The 16182-nt window shown below is 40.3% G+C and overlaps 1 protein-coding gene across 2 annotated transcripts in view; it reads left to right on the top strand.

The window, feature by feature from the left end:
- Positions 1-16182, top strand: part of RFX7 (regulatory factor X7) — a 54305-nt gene that overhangs the window by 26538 nt on the left and 11585 nt on the right. For both annotated transcript variants that reach the window (XM_072869694.1, XM_072869695.1), the window contains 4 exons: positions 5924-6006; positions 6843-6965; positions 13172-13292; positions 16028-16108. In XM_072869694.1, the coding sequence (XP_072725795.1) occupies positions 5924-6006; positions 6843-6965; positions 13172-13292; positions 16028-16108 (408 nt within the window). The remainder of the gene's footprint in view (positions 1-5923; positions 6007-6842; positions 6966-13171; positions 13293-16027; positions 16109-16182) is intronic.

The raw sequence follows: 16182 nt of genomic DNA, 5'->3' as shown, positions 1-16182 counted from the left end.
TGCCAGTAGAGAAAAATCAGACTACACTTGTTGCCATTTGTGTTTGGTAGCACCGGTCACAGACGCAGTGCGCAGAGCCACACACAAATGCTCTTTAGCACATAGACTGCCTAGTTCAACACAGGATAGCAAGAGGCAGAGAAACAGGAAGAAGGAACAGCTGTGATGGCAATAGTCTTTGTTGTGGAGGTAGCTAGCAGCAGAGGACTATGGAAAACAGCTAGTATAAGGGCACTGGGACTGCAATTACTCGTACAAGAGACCAAAGTTATCTGCCTCTTACTTGTTATACTGCACCACTTACATTCTGACATACTGTCAGTTTCTGGAAGATCACAAGAAAATCATTGTATGCTGTGCAATCCGAAAAAGATAATTAGCAAGAATTGTGGTGTAAACAGCCATTAAAAATTCATTATAACATCTTTTTAACTGTAGTAAACATGTCTAGCAGTAGATTTTCTTATGACTTCACTTGTTATATTTGTTGCCACATACTAAGTGAACTTTTGAACCTGATTTTTAAAATGGTATGCTCCATATAATCACTCAGCAAGAAGGTTAAGGTTTCTTTCCTTAGTCCTCTGAAAAGAGGAGAGTGCTGGATTGATGGCCATGAAGACCAAAGCTGCTGATGGCTGGAGCAGTTACAGTGTGGGCAGCAGCAGTGTGTAAGATCTGTTGAAGAAATGTGCCTCGGTCCTGCTGCGGAGAAGGTGGTAGCTTGTCACTTGTCTTTTTGGCCCTACAGGAGACAGGCAGAAGCTCTACAAAACTTTGGTAGCTGTGCTTGGACACTGTCAGTACAAAGCTGCCATGTGTTTTTAGGGCTTGTCTGGAGTATTTAGCACCAGAAATATGTTCCTGCTTCTGTTCAGATAAAACACATCAATTGTATTTATTAGCAGCTTTTTAGAATAATAGGTTCTGTTTCAAGTGTTAGCTATTTTCTGTCTTGATCATATTTCCAACAAACCATCTGACCTTGAGCAAATTATTTAACCTTTGTTTCTTGTTTCTCTGTTCACAAAGTGGGGACGTGATTGCTTGACTACTTTGCTATTCTTAGTCTGGTTGTTAAATAATAGATGTTTGTTCTGCTGAAGCATGACAAGTTTTAGAACCAGTCTGCCAGTAGGTGCAAGTTACGTTGCCATTGGCATAGCCTTTTTTACTTCAATTAGAGTATAGTTATCTATAAATACTCAAAATGTGGAAAGAAATACTAAGGTTGGTCCATGCTCTCTAAAATAGAAGTCTTGCAAAAAGCTTGTGGCAGTGCCCCTGGCCTTCAGTTTCTCTTCAGCAGAACTCGAGGACAGAAATAACCTGTAATTCTGGCTTCATTGTGGAAATATGAAATAGTTCAAATTTGAATGTTGTTTTTCACTGTGTTCATTAGAGAAGTTGTAACTCTGCTAATTGTTCCTTAGTATATTCTTCCTCTATCTTATTCCTATATCTGGCCTGACTAAATATTTTCTTCTTTAAAACAATCCAGAAAAAGCACATTTCCTGGAGTTTTCCCATGGTAATCCCTTTTGACAACTTTAGGATGAAACTTCACTAGCGTTTGTGACCTGGCAGTAGATCAGCAGTCAGAGAAAACCAGGTAGAAAGAACCAATCCACCAAGGTCAGGAAACCTTAAACGGTATTCTGTGATTCTGGAGGCTCATGTTCAAATCTCTAGGTTCTCTGGTTCAAGCAAGAACATGAATAAACTCATGTTTCCTGTAACACAGATTAAGTCCTTAACCACATTCTGTGTTGATCTGATCCTTGTCTCTGCGCAGCGAAAAGTTTCAGTGTCTAGTTAGTGTCTCTCAGAATGGAACCAGATGTCAAAACCTGCTATTTTCTTAAAACAAACAAACAAACAAACCCCACAACATTTTGGCCATCCTGGTTTGTATCACAGCTGTTCATTTGCTCAATCAAAATGCCTGCTAGAATGAAAAAGAAAGTTGCTTCTGTTCCTAAGAGGTCCTTGTTCTGTGTCTTAGGCAGCAAAAGGACAGATTCATTTGGAGCAGATCTATGTGGCCACCGATAACACAAATATAAATGGATCTCTGGTTTAATTTGTTTGCTGCATATTATGTGCACTTCTTTAGTGAACTATCTATATTTGGTAACTGTCAAAACAAAAATACCAGAGATTTCGGCTCCTTTATATGTTACTGCAAGTCTTTGCTTAGCTGTGACTTGAGGTTTCTAATTCTTTGTCCTTAGTGTTTCTGTCTCAGAATATAAGATTACTCAGGTATTTTGAGTACTCAATACATTTGTTGCCTAAATTGCAGCCAAGTTGTGAAAATAAGTATGAACACTACTTGCTCCTCATCTTCACTGAATCTTCCTTTAGTTAATGTGGTTCCAATTACAGGAGATAAATACAACATGAAGACCAAGAGTTACAGAGGTGGTGCTTTGTGATGGCTTTACACCTCAGTCCTGCAAGCAGTTTAACATGCTTATGCATTTTTCTAATGCAGCTTCAAGAAATATGGTTTATAAATAGCCTTTGGAGAATTAGACAGTCCTCATCTGATTTGATAGAACCAGTCAATCAAGGTCAGGAAACTTCAAGCAAAATTTTTACTTAGATCCTTTTAAGTAGCAGAAAAGGATTCCCCAGACATTTTACATTCTGTATGGGTTTTAAGACTACCGTAGCATAAGCTTGAATGGGCTACACAGAGGGGAATTTGTCCAAGATGATGCCAGCATTGCAGTCTTCCGTTTGATGCTGTGACTCTTTTCCACTCTATTGACCTATTTTTTCCACACTATTGACCTATTTGGGGGGTGGTAGTGGAGAAAATTCACAGTGTATTTTGTGTTCTTGTTTCTTTTTATTCATTTCCATATGCATTGAACTTAGCGCAAAGAAAAACTCAGGGTAAGTGAATCTTTTTCTTCTTGGTGAGTAGTCAGTAGACCAGCTGAAATGTTCCTCCACTTTCCCAAATTGTTATCTGATTGCATTAAGAAATTTGAAAGTTTTGATACTTTGAACAGTTGCAGTAACCGAGTTATCACTGAATTCACCAGACCTTTAGCACTGAGAACTGGTGGATGTCAGCTGAGTTTGAAGAAGAGATTGTACTTACCGAGGTTGTAAACCAAGTTTTGAGAGTTTTAGAAACATTTATGGAAAACAGCCTAAACAAAACATAAAGTTTAACAAATTTTTCAGCTAAACAAAACATAATGTTTCCTGAATCTACTTGCATTGACTGTCACACTGCATCCCTTTGCTGCCACTTCTTCAGTTTTAAGAAGATTTTCTCTAAATAGATTCAGTCTCATCTAATAAGCTTAGGTTTATCTAATTATCACCCAGGTAGGATTACCTCCGTGAACTGCCTGTGACTCCTGGCTTCGTGTTAACTCTCCTGTTTGGAGGAGGTCCTGCCTCTCCGCAGCTTCCTCGCAGCCATTGCTGGAAGCTGGAGGAGTTGTACAGAAAGCGCTGCCTGGGGCCAGGCGTGGAGAGGAGTGGGTTTTGAGTGAAAAACAGTGAGATAACATCACTGTCCAGCTGCTTCTGCTGAGGATGTGAGAAAGCCATAATCCTCAGATGCCTCACCTCTAGGGATGCAGTTTTGCTGATGAGAGAGATGCTGGCTCACTTGCATCCTTTGGAAAAGGCTCTGCTAACACAATCCCAGTCAATTTTTTTCTCTACACATATATCGTTGGGATTTTTTAGTTTGTTTTTTTTTTAATTAGGGGGTTTGACGGATGGGGCCTGTGTAGCTGAGCCTCCACAGCTCAGGCAGGGCCCTTCCACACAGCCCCTTCCTTCAGCCAGGACACAGCAGAAGCTGCTTCAACTGCAGTGGGCGCTGAGACTACTTCAGTATTTTTTGATGAAAGGTTTAATGTTTCTTCTAAAACCTTGCCCTTTATGTTGCACTCTGGCACATTAGATTTGGAAGTGAGAGATTGTCTTCCACCTCAGTGTCAGAGTCATCGGGGGTTTTTTTGCTTTGTTTTGCCTGGGATGTGTTTGCCGCATGGATTAGCGCTTACCATGCAAGGTAATCTCACCTGAACTGTGTCCTTTGGTGTGTTGTTTTGGCATTTGCCATTTAAAACAAAAAGCAGCTAAGTTCCTCAAAGAAGAGGAGGTCTAATAAACAAGTGCAAATTTTCTTGCAGTTGTTAAATTTCTATCTTTTCATAAATAAATGATTAATTTTCTGTAAATTCTTTCTCTGAAGAACGTTGATCTTTTCAATAATGGGTTTGTTAAAGGAAAACCCACCAGTCCAAATGCTGTGATTTATGCAGGAAAGGAAAAACAGAGAATTTGACAAAACGCACCCATTAAGAAATACCTCTCTGGATATTTGGTGGTCTGAAGCACCAGTGCTGTGTAAGCTGCTGTAGAGCCACGCAGAAATCGGTGTCAGCAAATTTCAGGAGTTTGTCAGAGGAAAAAAACCCCAAATGTTATGGTTTGCTGCAGCTTATACAAGCAACAAATCCAGTGTCTGTTACCTGGCTGCTGCTGGAAGTGTTTCTCTTGGCTCTGAGTGCGTCTGTCGCATCGCTGGTGGCCCAGTTCTGTGGAGCAGTTTTGCGGTGGGTTTAGACGGCAGGGATTTTAGCGAGCCCCTGTGCTCTCCCAGCACCCTTCCCCAGACGGCATGTCCCGCTGGTCCCCGCCCAGAGTCTGGGGTCAGGGAGGGGACCTGTGCGTTGGGCACAAAGCCAGCGGAGGGGAAGTGGGAGCTCACCTCTCTGTAGTACTGCTGTTAATTTTTTTGCCAGCTGAAGCGAGGTGGATCTGGACATGCCTGGGGCGGGTAGGGAGCCCCAGTTTGAAGTGAAGTTTAGGTTTTTAGTTTCCCTGCTCTCTATTCTGCTCATTGCTGAAGTAAACAGCCAGGTCTCGCTACCTGTCGGTCCCACTCTCTTCTTTTCTCTCCCTTTTGGAAAAGGTTACATTGGCAGTAAGACAGCAGTAAAGGAAAAGGGAATTAACTGTAATCCAAAAGCTGTATTCTGACTTAAAAAGGGATCATGGGAGTCTTTGACGCTGTACCGATGGTGCACCACCTCATGCATTGCTTCTGCAGCATCTTCCCGAAGGACAACCCGCTTGCTCCTTGCTGCATGGCTTTAGCCATGCAGGCCTGCATGAGCAGGCCTGAGCACATCACCACAACTGATTTTCCTAGTATTTCTAAGTCTGCGTAGCTGGTTTCAGACGACCAAAAGCTAGTTTGTATCTAGCAATCACTGTTTGCATACACCAGGTAAAACTCCCCCTTGTGTCTGATCCTCAGCTGATATCCTCCGGAGGAGTCTGGCATCACTGAAATTCATGTTAACTTGAATGGCTTGTCTTCAGTACCTGTTCAATAACTCTGATATCCAAAGGAAACAAAAAAATATATATGTATATAGATAGATTTTAAAATGTCTTCACTGAAGTCTGTGACGCTTAACTATTAATATATAGGGAATCCCAGGATCAGGTCTGACATCCTGCGTTGTTACAGCATAGCTGTTTGTTGATGCTGTGTTCTCAGATGTGCTTCATGTGTGCTCTGAGAAGATAAAGTTTTAATTTTACATGTCTGCTTACAGAAGTGATCTGTTATTGACATTTTTTCCAGATTCTGCTTTTGTTGCATGTGAATTTTGTAATGGTGACTAGTGCTTTCTAGTGTGATGGTATGCAAATAAAATGAAAAATCAGGTTTCTAGTCCCAGAGTGCTCACAGTCACATTCTTTCACATAAGTAAATATTGTCTTGTTTAAATGATATTATTTAGGAATACACTGTCGGATGACAGTTTTTAGCTGTCAAGCTCAACTCTTATTGTTTGCTTTTTCTCCCCCTGCCTCCCCACACCCCCTTTTTTTTTTTTTTTTTTTTAACCAAAATACCTTTGTTATCTAGCAAGAAGTTGAGAAGTTTACAGACCTAGAGAAACTCTACCTCTACCTTCAGCTGCCTTCGGGTCCCAACAATGGAGACAAAAGGTATGTGTGTGTGTGAGTGTGTAAACATGAGCAGCTAGTACTGAAAACTTACTTTACTTCTTGTGGCACTTACCTGCTGAGGAACCATTCACATGACATATTTAGTAGCAGAAGCAGCCTTTATTAAACATTAAGGACTCTTCTTTTCCTGAAGACTGGTTGTTTTTTTTTTTAACATTTGAATCTTTAGTGCATTAATAGCTTGTAAATATAAACCTCCTAAAATGCAAGACTCATCAGAGAAAGTGTTTTGCAGCCTAAGTGTGATCATTCCTTTGTTTTTTATGTAGGAAGTGATAGTATAGCAACACAAATGTGATGGTGGGGGAAAGAAGGAACTACTGGTATTTCTGGTAACATTTGTTTGACTAAAGGAAGGTCTAGAAAAACAACCTGCAGATCACAACATCACAAAATTAGTATACGTTCCCACTAGTATGGTTGTAGGCAGACAGGTGCCTACAGGAAGCACTCGGAGCATCTGCTGGGAAAGTTGGGTGTTTCCAAAGGGCAGCTGGCAAACTGAGTGGGCAAAAGCATAGAGGTGGTCAGTAAGGAACATTTAAGAGGGGAAGTAGGTGAACTCTCACCCATCACTGTCTGCTTGCAGTTGTCTATCAGTCAAGAACTGGAGTGTGGAGTCTCTTTGTTAAATTGTAGATGAAAAAGGGAGATAACTGCTGCCCATGCCTCAAGGAATAGCTAAACATGTGAGGTACTGGCCCTTGTTGTCTCTGGTGTCTCTCCACCCATGTAGGCAGACAATTTTTAAGTCTTGTAACTGAGGAGGAGCTATGGAGCAAAGTCTTCATTGGCACTGCTTCTTCTTTCACTAGTGATCAGATCTCCATGTCGTCCAGCCGTGCCCAGCAGATGCACGCCTTCTCATGGATACGGAACACCTTGGAAGAGCACCCCGAGACATCCCTTCCCAAGCAAGAGGTTTATGATGAATACAAGTGAGTGCTCCCAAACTGGATCCATACATACGGCTTTAGCGAGCCTAGATAGTTCTGTGACACTGGCTCTACAGGTACTCCGCTGATGTACACATACAAGTCCATACAGCAGAACAAGGCCTTATGTACTAACGTACTTGAGAACATACTAGCTATAGTGAGGCAAACTGTATTCATTATTTCTGCCACTGAATATAAGACTGTGATGTTTAAATTGTGCATTACGTACGCTGAAGGAAAGGTACAAGTATTTCTTAACAAGCAAATATCTGTATGAATATTGTTTTTGTGGACAGAGCAGCACGGGTAAAAAGCACCAGTTACTATCTTACAGTATGTTTTGGTCTACTTGTATATACATACATATGTGCCTGCCTTAACAAGGGTGAGCAGTTGAATTGTTCCTTCTGGAAATGCAGCTATTTTGCACATAAGATCTAGCCCATCACACCTTTCTTTCCAGAATAATGCATAAATATTGGACCTTCCTGCAGCAAACCTGATTTCTGCAGAGGCACAATATATCTGAATATGTATGAAACCAGTAACCAAGGCCACTGTGAGTCTGTGTTGTCAAGTCTCAAAGCTACCATGTAATGAGAAAGTGATTAGAAGCAAGGGAGAGGGAGCTGTCTGACGGAAGTTGGATTTGAATTTACAGAACATTCCCCACAGGAGGGTGGGGTGGGGAATCATCCTCAGCCCAGTTGCCTGAAGACAAATAACAGATTTCTGATCTAGTATGAATATTTCCATAATCTGAATGATTACAGTAATTTGCAGCAAGCTGAGTCCCCTTCACCTCCTAAGTGCCTACAGGATTCAGCCCTTAGTAATTGTTATTGCAGGGTTGCCTTCTGTGAATACCTCCTTTTAATTAACTCTCTCTGGTCAAGTTTTTTACTCTGACTGAGCTGAAACATGATGGCATTCACTTGCCTGGGGTTGATAAACACGCACACACCTATTTCTGAAATCTCGCCATCGAATGGAGTGGTGACGCAGCCTGGAAATATAGCCAATGGCACAGACGTGCTGGGGTGGCCAATCCCCGAGCAGCAGCCGCTTGCGCAGACACAGCAACAGTGGCAGCTGCTGTGCGGGAGAGAGATGGAAGCGTTATTCTTAAATATATTTCTTATTAAATAATTTATGGCCTGCTTCAGCAACAAATCTGCTTGGCTTCCATGCTGTGCCAAGCTGCAGATGCCCGGAAAAATCATCATCTACAGATTGTGGAGTGTGAAACTTGGATGGCTTTTGTATGTGGCTGCATCAAGTATTTGTGTATTGTATTTTTTTCCTAACAAAATAAGGGTGGTAAGCAAATATTCAGGAAAATATCAAATGTTTGGAATCTCTTCTCCTTTGAAAGCATCTGTTCTGTTTTTAAAACATTCAGTTTCTTTGAATATTTTCATGAGTTATTCTTGCACACCAAAGGAAGAGTAGTCTTGGAGTGGGAGGTGGGGAACAGGCATATAAATAGATAAGAGAGTTAGTTTTGGTAAGTCATTTTTCTTTACCTAAGGGTGTTAAGACCTCTCAAAACTCACTTCTGCCATACTAACAAGTTACCATTTCTCTCCTCTATGTGCAAAGATAGCTGTTGCATGAGCTCACAGTGAGCAAGCTTATGTGCTCTGCACGTATAAATCGAAGTTACAGGGCTTCAGAAGAATGCCGCATCATCGCAGCATCTCAATTCCTGCTGTAAATTTTGCTCAAAATAAATCTTGCAAAACTCCTGGGCTTCTGTGTCACCTTTCATGTTTTTTTTTTTTTTTCTATGAAGAGGGAAAGACAGAAGCTTGCACTCCGCACAAGTCCACCATTGGCAAGTGTTGATAAGTGTTTCCAGCTTCTCCACGTTTCAGTAGCCTTTTCTTGCTGAGCTTATTCAACACAGTGACTCTTCTGTTTTCTTACTCTTCTGTCTATTTAGTTGTGAATTCACGTCTCTAACTGGATAAAAGTGAACGGCTTCATCTCCTTTTTGAAAGGGATAAAATAAATGAAAAATGCATCATAATATAAGACAGTAGCACTTGGGAAGGTTGAGAGCTTGCAGCTGAATTTCAGAAAGGAGGTAGATGAGAGCTAGTTCACCTCTCTTGTTGATGCTGTGATGCTGCTTGCACTGACAGAATATGTTGGGCTGTAAGAAGCTCTGTTTCTGTTGGGCACACACGGTTCTTTTGCCAGCTTCTGCTGGGATTTGTGGGGGAATACAGTCTGGAAAATACAGGAGCTCATGGGGAGCTGCCTAACATGTTATCTAGCCTGCAGAGAATAGATGCTGCTTCCCATCAAATCCTTTCAATGTTTTCTTGTCAGTCAGTTTTATTTGGGTATCTTCTCCCTATTAGTAGACACCCTTCTGGAGGCAGCCAGGTGTAGATTTAGCTGAGTTTAGAGAATTAGGATTTCAAGTCTTAAGTGCAGTCCTGCAGTACTTATGCAGACAAAATCCCTATTTGTCCACAAAATGATTTGTTGAGCCTTCAGTAAACACTTGGGTCCTCTTATCTTGTTTCTACTACAGTGACGTAAGGAAAGGAAGTAATTCATATTTAAGTTTGGTGCCCTGAAGGTTCTTGGTATGCTTTATATAGATTAGGAGGTCTTTGAGTCAGCCTGTGTCTCTTTCCTTTAGTCTGTAAATCATTAATCCTTACTTTACTGGCTGCTGGGCCGCTTGATGCCACCTGACGCGTAGGTTTTGTGCACTAAGTGTTAAGGATGTTAACCAACAAGTTAGAAGAAGAATATTCAGAAGCTAGCACAGAAGGGAGCAGTAGGTATAGGAATACCATGTCTGTTAAAAAAATGAAAGACACAAGATACATACTAATCTTCTTTGATAGCACTTAGCCAGTGTTTTTATATAAAACTCCCAGGAGGAGGAACAGGATGGGACCTATTATGTTTTAAAGTCCAGTCCTCTGTCATAAGCAACTACCTATATATTCCTTCTAGAAGCTGATGAAACTCCATCTAAAGCAGTTGTTTCCCACCTCTGCTGCTGCTCTTAGGAGTCTGACCTGCAATTTCATTTCTCTGATGGTTTTCAGACATCTGGTTTCCATCCTACCTGATTTTTAGGACTTATTTCTGTGCCAGCATTGTTCATCAGCTTAGTAAGAGTCTACCTCTTCCTAAGGTTCTTAGCTCTAACCCATCTTTAGAGACCAGTTGTTGTGCTGGATTGGATAAGCCAAGATCTTTGTGTCATTTCATACAATAGATTTTTTTATCATTTGCTATTCATAATGGTTTTTCTGCCTAGGAAGCTATGTAAGCTGGGCTGCATGGCCTGACTGTCATCATTGGCTTTTTTGGTTAATCTTTTTGTGGTTTAATTCAGGTGCACTCCCAGTGTATTTTATGTCTTGAGTACATTTAATTCGAAGATCTTACCAAAAAAAAAAAAAAAAAGATACTTTTTCTCCTTATCATGTAGGGGAGCTCTGTACAAAGGAATGTAAGCAACCACATGTCCATTGCCATTCCTGTCTCTGCGTAGACCTTCCCTCCCCCCATCTGTTTCCCACCCACCCTTCAAATAAGCAAAACAGCTCCTGGGCTCAGCAATGTGCCAAGAGTGCAAGTAGCAGAGAGAAGAGCTTCAGGGAAGAGATTCCTGGTATGTGTTGTCAAGTCAATGAGAGACCACAGATGGACATGGAGGGTTCTTGGCCGAGCCAGGAGGAGGAGGGGCCATATGGAATGATCTGTCTGAAAACTGAAATTATGTGATAATAGTAATAGCTCAGAAATCACAAGCTTGCAGGAGCTGCCAATATGGATACAAGGGGACCATGTAACTGTGTGTTTTGCTGCTAGCAAGTAATTGTCTTGAAACAGATGTGCTAGACTTGAGGAGCTGATTTTTTTCCCCCCTTTTTATTTATTTATTTTCTCCCAGAGAGGGAATAATTTTAACTTTAAAGTTGATTGATTGGTAGGTTCCTAATCCTGTTGTTTTGCTGGGTTATTTTTTAAATTTTATTTTGCTGACATTGTTGAGGTTAAGTCAAAGATACTGCTGACTGTGGCAGAGAAATTGAGAGCCTTCCCTTGCATGCTAGTTGAGACTTACTAATGCTGATTACAGGACTTTAAGTGACAAAGACCCACCTTTTAGGAATTTTGAGAATAAAGTTAAAATCCATTGGAGCCTGACCAGATGCAAGGGAAACAAAAGGCGCACAGATTATCACACGTAAAGCAATGTCCAATTCCTCAGAGGGTGCAGTTGGGCAGGAGAAGTATTCCTTTGTGTTAACTTCAAAGGGACATATCCAGAATCCAGATTCTGTGACTGACATGCATTGAAATGAAATATGTTGGTATATAAATTGGATAAAAACCTTCTTGATGTCCCATACAGAAACTAGACTAATGGCTGACTGTATACTAGGTTGTAGGCAACATCTCCTGGCTTGGACAGAGTGGCCCGGTAGCTGGGGGAAGTGGGTTCACACAAGCTCTGCAGGACAATGTCAGAACCAAATAGCATAAAACTTGCTGTTTATAGTCATCAAAATCATTACATTGGTGGTGGTGCTTTCCAAGTGGAGAATACCTACGTACAGCCAAGGTAAAAGGAGCAGATACTTGCTCTGTAATAACTAGTATTTTTACAGAGAAAATAAATGCAGTGGAAGTATCTCCAGAAATACATACTACTTTTTATAGAGCTACAGTTTTCAGAGAAGACATTTTGTCTGTCCTACTTGGATGCAAATGCCATTGCTAATTGTTACTGTTTTTACTAGGTGATGCTGGGAATGAAACATCTGTTTCAGGAGTGCTGCTTGTTCTTTCTTTCTTTCTTCCTTTATGAGTAGAGATTTGTTTGCATGTACATACATGATTGGAGTAGCAGGCAATGTTGTGTATGAAGTTGATATTTTTCTGCTCTCCTGCTGATGCCCACACAGGACCGTGTACAGTCACCCCTTCTTTTCAGAGGCAGGTTGTTTTTGTATATTGCTGGTAGGACTTCTCACGGGAAAGGATGTCATTGCTATCTGGTGCTGACTCTGTAACTGTAGGAAGTCTGAATGAGAATGCTTTAATGGTATGTTTTGGGCCTTAGCATGTTAACATCTGTGAAATACCACAAGACTCTTGAACAAAAGGCAATATGGCATTCATATCTTTTGTGCAGCCTTAAGCACTTGCTGTGTAAGTAAACCTTCTAGAGCAGTTCCTGGTTTTCTCCTCTGCTTTCACATGTTTGTGATTTTCCAGAACATTCACGTTTTGCAATGAAATCAAAGATTCTTGTTTTCTTGTTTGTCTATTCAGATGTTTCAACATCTGAGGTATTTTTTAAATATCTCAGATGTTGAAACATCTAAATAGATGTTGAAATGAAATTCCTTCTGCTGTTCTTGAGAACCAAAGACATAACAGTGTCCATTTTACTAGAATAAGTAAACTTAGCAAAATAAGTACCTCTTGTTGCTTTATTCCCCTGTATCATCAGGTTGTATACTCAGTTGCATGAAGATCTACATTTGCAGAGGCAGTTGAAATCTCAATTTAGGACTGTTAATGAATATAAGGATGTCTATAATTAAGCAGCTCTCATAGTTCAGTAGTGGTACAGTGGTAAGAGGACTAGGTCCTCAGTACATGTTTATGTTACACTTATAAAGGTGAAGCTGGTTCCCTGGGAAGGTATGCTTTATTAAATTCGGTTCTGTTAAGCTCTATAAAATTGAGGTTGTGTGGGCAAAATCTCTCTCTGGACAATGACAAATCTCTTACCAACTGCCTTTCAAATATTCCTGCAGGACTTCAGGCCTTACCACACTCAAGCTATACTTCTGGCTAGAACAATGTCTCTGCTTTTATTATGTCCTAAAATAAGTGAATTGAAATGTATGCTTCAAACTAAGTTGTGGAGTAAATCTTAACTCTGGTCTAGATAATGCCACTACTTGTTATGTCTCCACATGACTTGTCTTTGAACTCAGTAGAGAGCAAGGCAAAAACTATGATATTAATAGCTCTGTTTATACATTTTTAATGCATTCAATTCGTTGTGGATAGCTTCATTAATGTTAAATGTGATTCTAAATATGGATGGGTATAAGTGTTTTCTTTTGAAAACCTTTGATGGAGTCTAGCATGCAGGCTGGCCTCTTGTATTAACTTTGATTCCATTCACGCTTTCTTTCTCTTTTTTGCAGGAGCTATTGTGACAATCTTGGCTACCACCCATTAAGTGCTGCTGACTTTGGAAAGATCATGAAAAATGTCTTTCCAAATATGAAGGCCCGTCGTCTAGGCACAAGAGGCAAATCAAAATATCCTTTGCTAGAGCTCTTCTCAGTAACTTCTTCTGCACTTGCCTGGAGAACATCTGTTGTTATGGCTTAACTGCCAGCTAAATGTAGAAGTAATGTTAAATAAAAAATGCAGATACTTTCCCAACATTCTTTAAAAATTATTAATTGCAGTAGTGTTAGGTTGCAAGATATAACTTCGGAAACAAGTACTTAAATTTAGGTTCTGACACTTAGTTGTCACAGCAGCGAGGAATCAAAGAAGCTTTATCATTTAGTGCAAAGGGAGATATTGGAATAAAGGAACTTGCCGTATATATGTGCAGTAACTAATATTTTATTGGTAGTACAGCTCAGAATTATCAGAACATTTCTTGTTTTTTTATTATACTTGTGCACACCAGTAACTTAAAAGTTAGTTGTAAAGCCAAAGATCCTTCTTAAGCTGTGCTACAGATAGTTCATAAAACTGCCTCTCCTCAACCGTTAGTATTGCTTGAAAGAGAAGAGGGAACTGGGAAGTTGCTGCAAAAGCTGACTTCAGACTTGGAAGGCATGATCCCAGGCTTGCCCTGCCATCAGAGAGGGGAGACTGCTTTCTTCACTGCATGGTGCAGACCTCCTGAGATAGGAAAGACAATTCAGAGCAAGAGCTTCCAGAACGGGGAGCGCTGTCTCTCTCTTGACTGCAGAGTCTTGTTCCCTGTGCCCAAAGCTGGAATCCACTTCCTTCCCTCCTTCCCTGTGGTAAAGAAATAGTCCATCCCAGAGGGCATGGAAAAACACTACCCTATTTAATTGTAACTTAATACAAACCTTAAAGTACTTAAAAATCTGATGTTGTCATAGTGTAACTAGACATAATTGTTACAGGCAGAACTATACACAATTAGGTCTCGGGACAGATTAGTTTATCAATTAATAGGCAGCCACTGTGAACAATTCGGGGCAAATACTGTGCAAAAGAGTCTGCTCATACCACTGGTGGTTCTGCTGCTTCAGTGTAGGGGCAAGAAGCTCTGCTAGGAAAGAAATGCAACAATCAAGTCTAAAGGCTACAAGGATGTGAATTTTTCTTGGGCTTTTCTGAGACTGAGCTGTAGTTTGTCTAGTCTTTAGCATGCTGAGGTGTTCCATTTAAAAAAAACAAAAACTCTTAGTGATTTTCAAAGCAAGTAGTTTTTTCATCAGCAAGAGTTTTATCTTTTCCAAGTTGAGAATTACACCTTCCCTTGAGAATGCTTAGAAACCATCATGAAGTAATGTAATGCCTGCTGCATCCCCCAGGGCCGACTCTTGCTCCGTTCTGATGTGCTGGGTAGGCTGAGCCACTGCAGTAAGCAAGGGAGGGAGAGCATTAAGAGGCCAAAAGGCATCAAGGTGCTTGTAGGCTCTAATTAAAAAACACTGAAAAGAACTATCAGTAATGATATGGACTCACTGTAATACTGGCCTTTGCCAAGGTCTCACTTGAAGCATGCACTTAAAGAGAGAATTAAATGCTAGCAGGCAGCCCAGAACTATTTGTCTTCCATAGAGAAAAAAACTTTCCATGTACTAGTGAATTGAGAAGTTATGTGTCAGTTAAATTGTTTCATAAAATAGTGTTGGATTATCTAGCAGTGGAGTCCAAAACTTAGTAGTGATGTTCTGGATAGAGCTAGAGAAGTTTTAAGGAAGAAATCATATGATGTAATTGTAGTTTGACCCAGGGGATCTCTTTCAGTGCTGTTTCCTAAGTTTCTAATTCGGAATGATTAAAATGTGACCTTATGTCACACTTACTTAATACCTAGCCTCCTTATATTTATTTTACTGCAATTATACTCCATCCAGGTTAATGCAAGCAAATGCAAACTCCATGGTCTAGGAAAGAGAAATACCAACATATTTACAGAATGTGAAAAATCAGTGATCCTGAAAAGGATTTGTGTGTCACAGAGAAGAGACACTGTATGTGAACTCCCAGAGTAATGCTGTGGAGAGGAAAAAAGGCTGATTTGATTTTTAGACCTATAAACAAGTGAGTAAGAGTAATGAAGGGAGTACATTTTTGTGTGCTGATTTGATGAGATCAATGTAAGAACAAATCTGGGTATTTGTGTCCATATTTTTACAGAAGAAGAATTATCACGGGTGGGGAGAGAGCCACAAAAGTGGCTTTCTTAGGAAGAACCCTTAGGAAGGAATCTTAGGAAGAAATGTCCTCATCAGTCACTTTATCTTGTCATGGGGAACTTCTTCAGTTTGTGGAAGTCCCTTAGGAGAAGGAAATGTCAGGAAATTTAGCAAAGAGAGGCAAAAAGGAAGAACTTATAATAAACTAAAACCAAAATTTGGGAACACATTTTTTAATAGTGATTAACTTTTGAAAATGCATTTTCCATCTCATTTTAGGCCTGATTTAGGAAGGGAGTTTAGTCCAAATTTATGTTAATGATTTAAATATTGAGTAGCTAATTGGAACTACTTGGCATGGTTTAGTGGTTCTTCCAAGTCATCAAATGAAATTCATCATGCCCAGCATCACTTGCTCCTCTGCGTAGATGGAGAAGCCCAACGACCTGCCCAAGAACACAGCCATTTATAGACTCTTGATTCTGGCTGGCTATGAGACTATGTTAATGACAGTAATTCTTAGATCTGTTGTTGAGTTTGCTTATAAAGCTTATGAGTGGTATCAGAGGAATTACTGCCCTTCCCTCCTATCCACCAACTAACAAGCAGAGACAATTTAGACCTTAATTCTTGTTCACATATTGCTACAGTGGACTGAGGAAGAAGGCTTTTGTGCATATGCCAACACTGCCCAACCTTGACTTTCATAAAACTGGAGATGGGGTATGATATATACTTGCTTATTTATATATATTTCTGCAAATTAACATTTATTATGTTGTTTTTCTGTCTGAAGT

Source organism: Ciconia boyciana, chromosome 8 (assembly GCF_034638445.1).
Source record: "Ciconia boyciana chromosome 8, ASM3463844v1, whole genome shotgun sequence".
Lineage (NCBI taxonomy): Eukaryota > Metazoa > Chordata > Aves > Ciconiiformes > Ciconiidae > Ciconia > Ciconia boyciana.
Note: the sequence above shows the minus strand (reverse complement) of the source record. Positions and strands in the feature narration are given on the sequence as shown.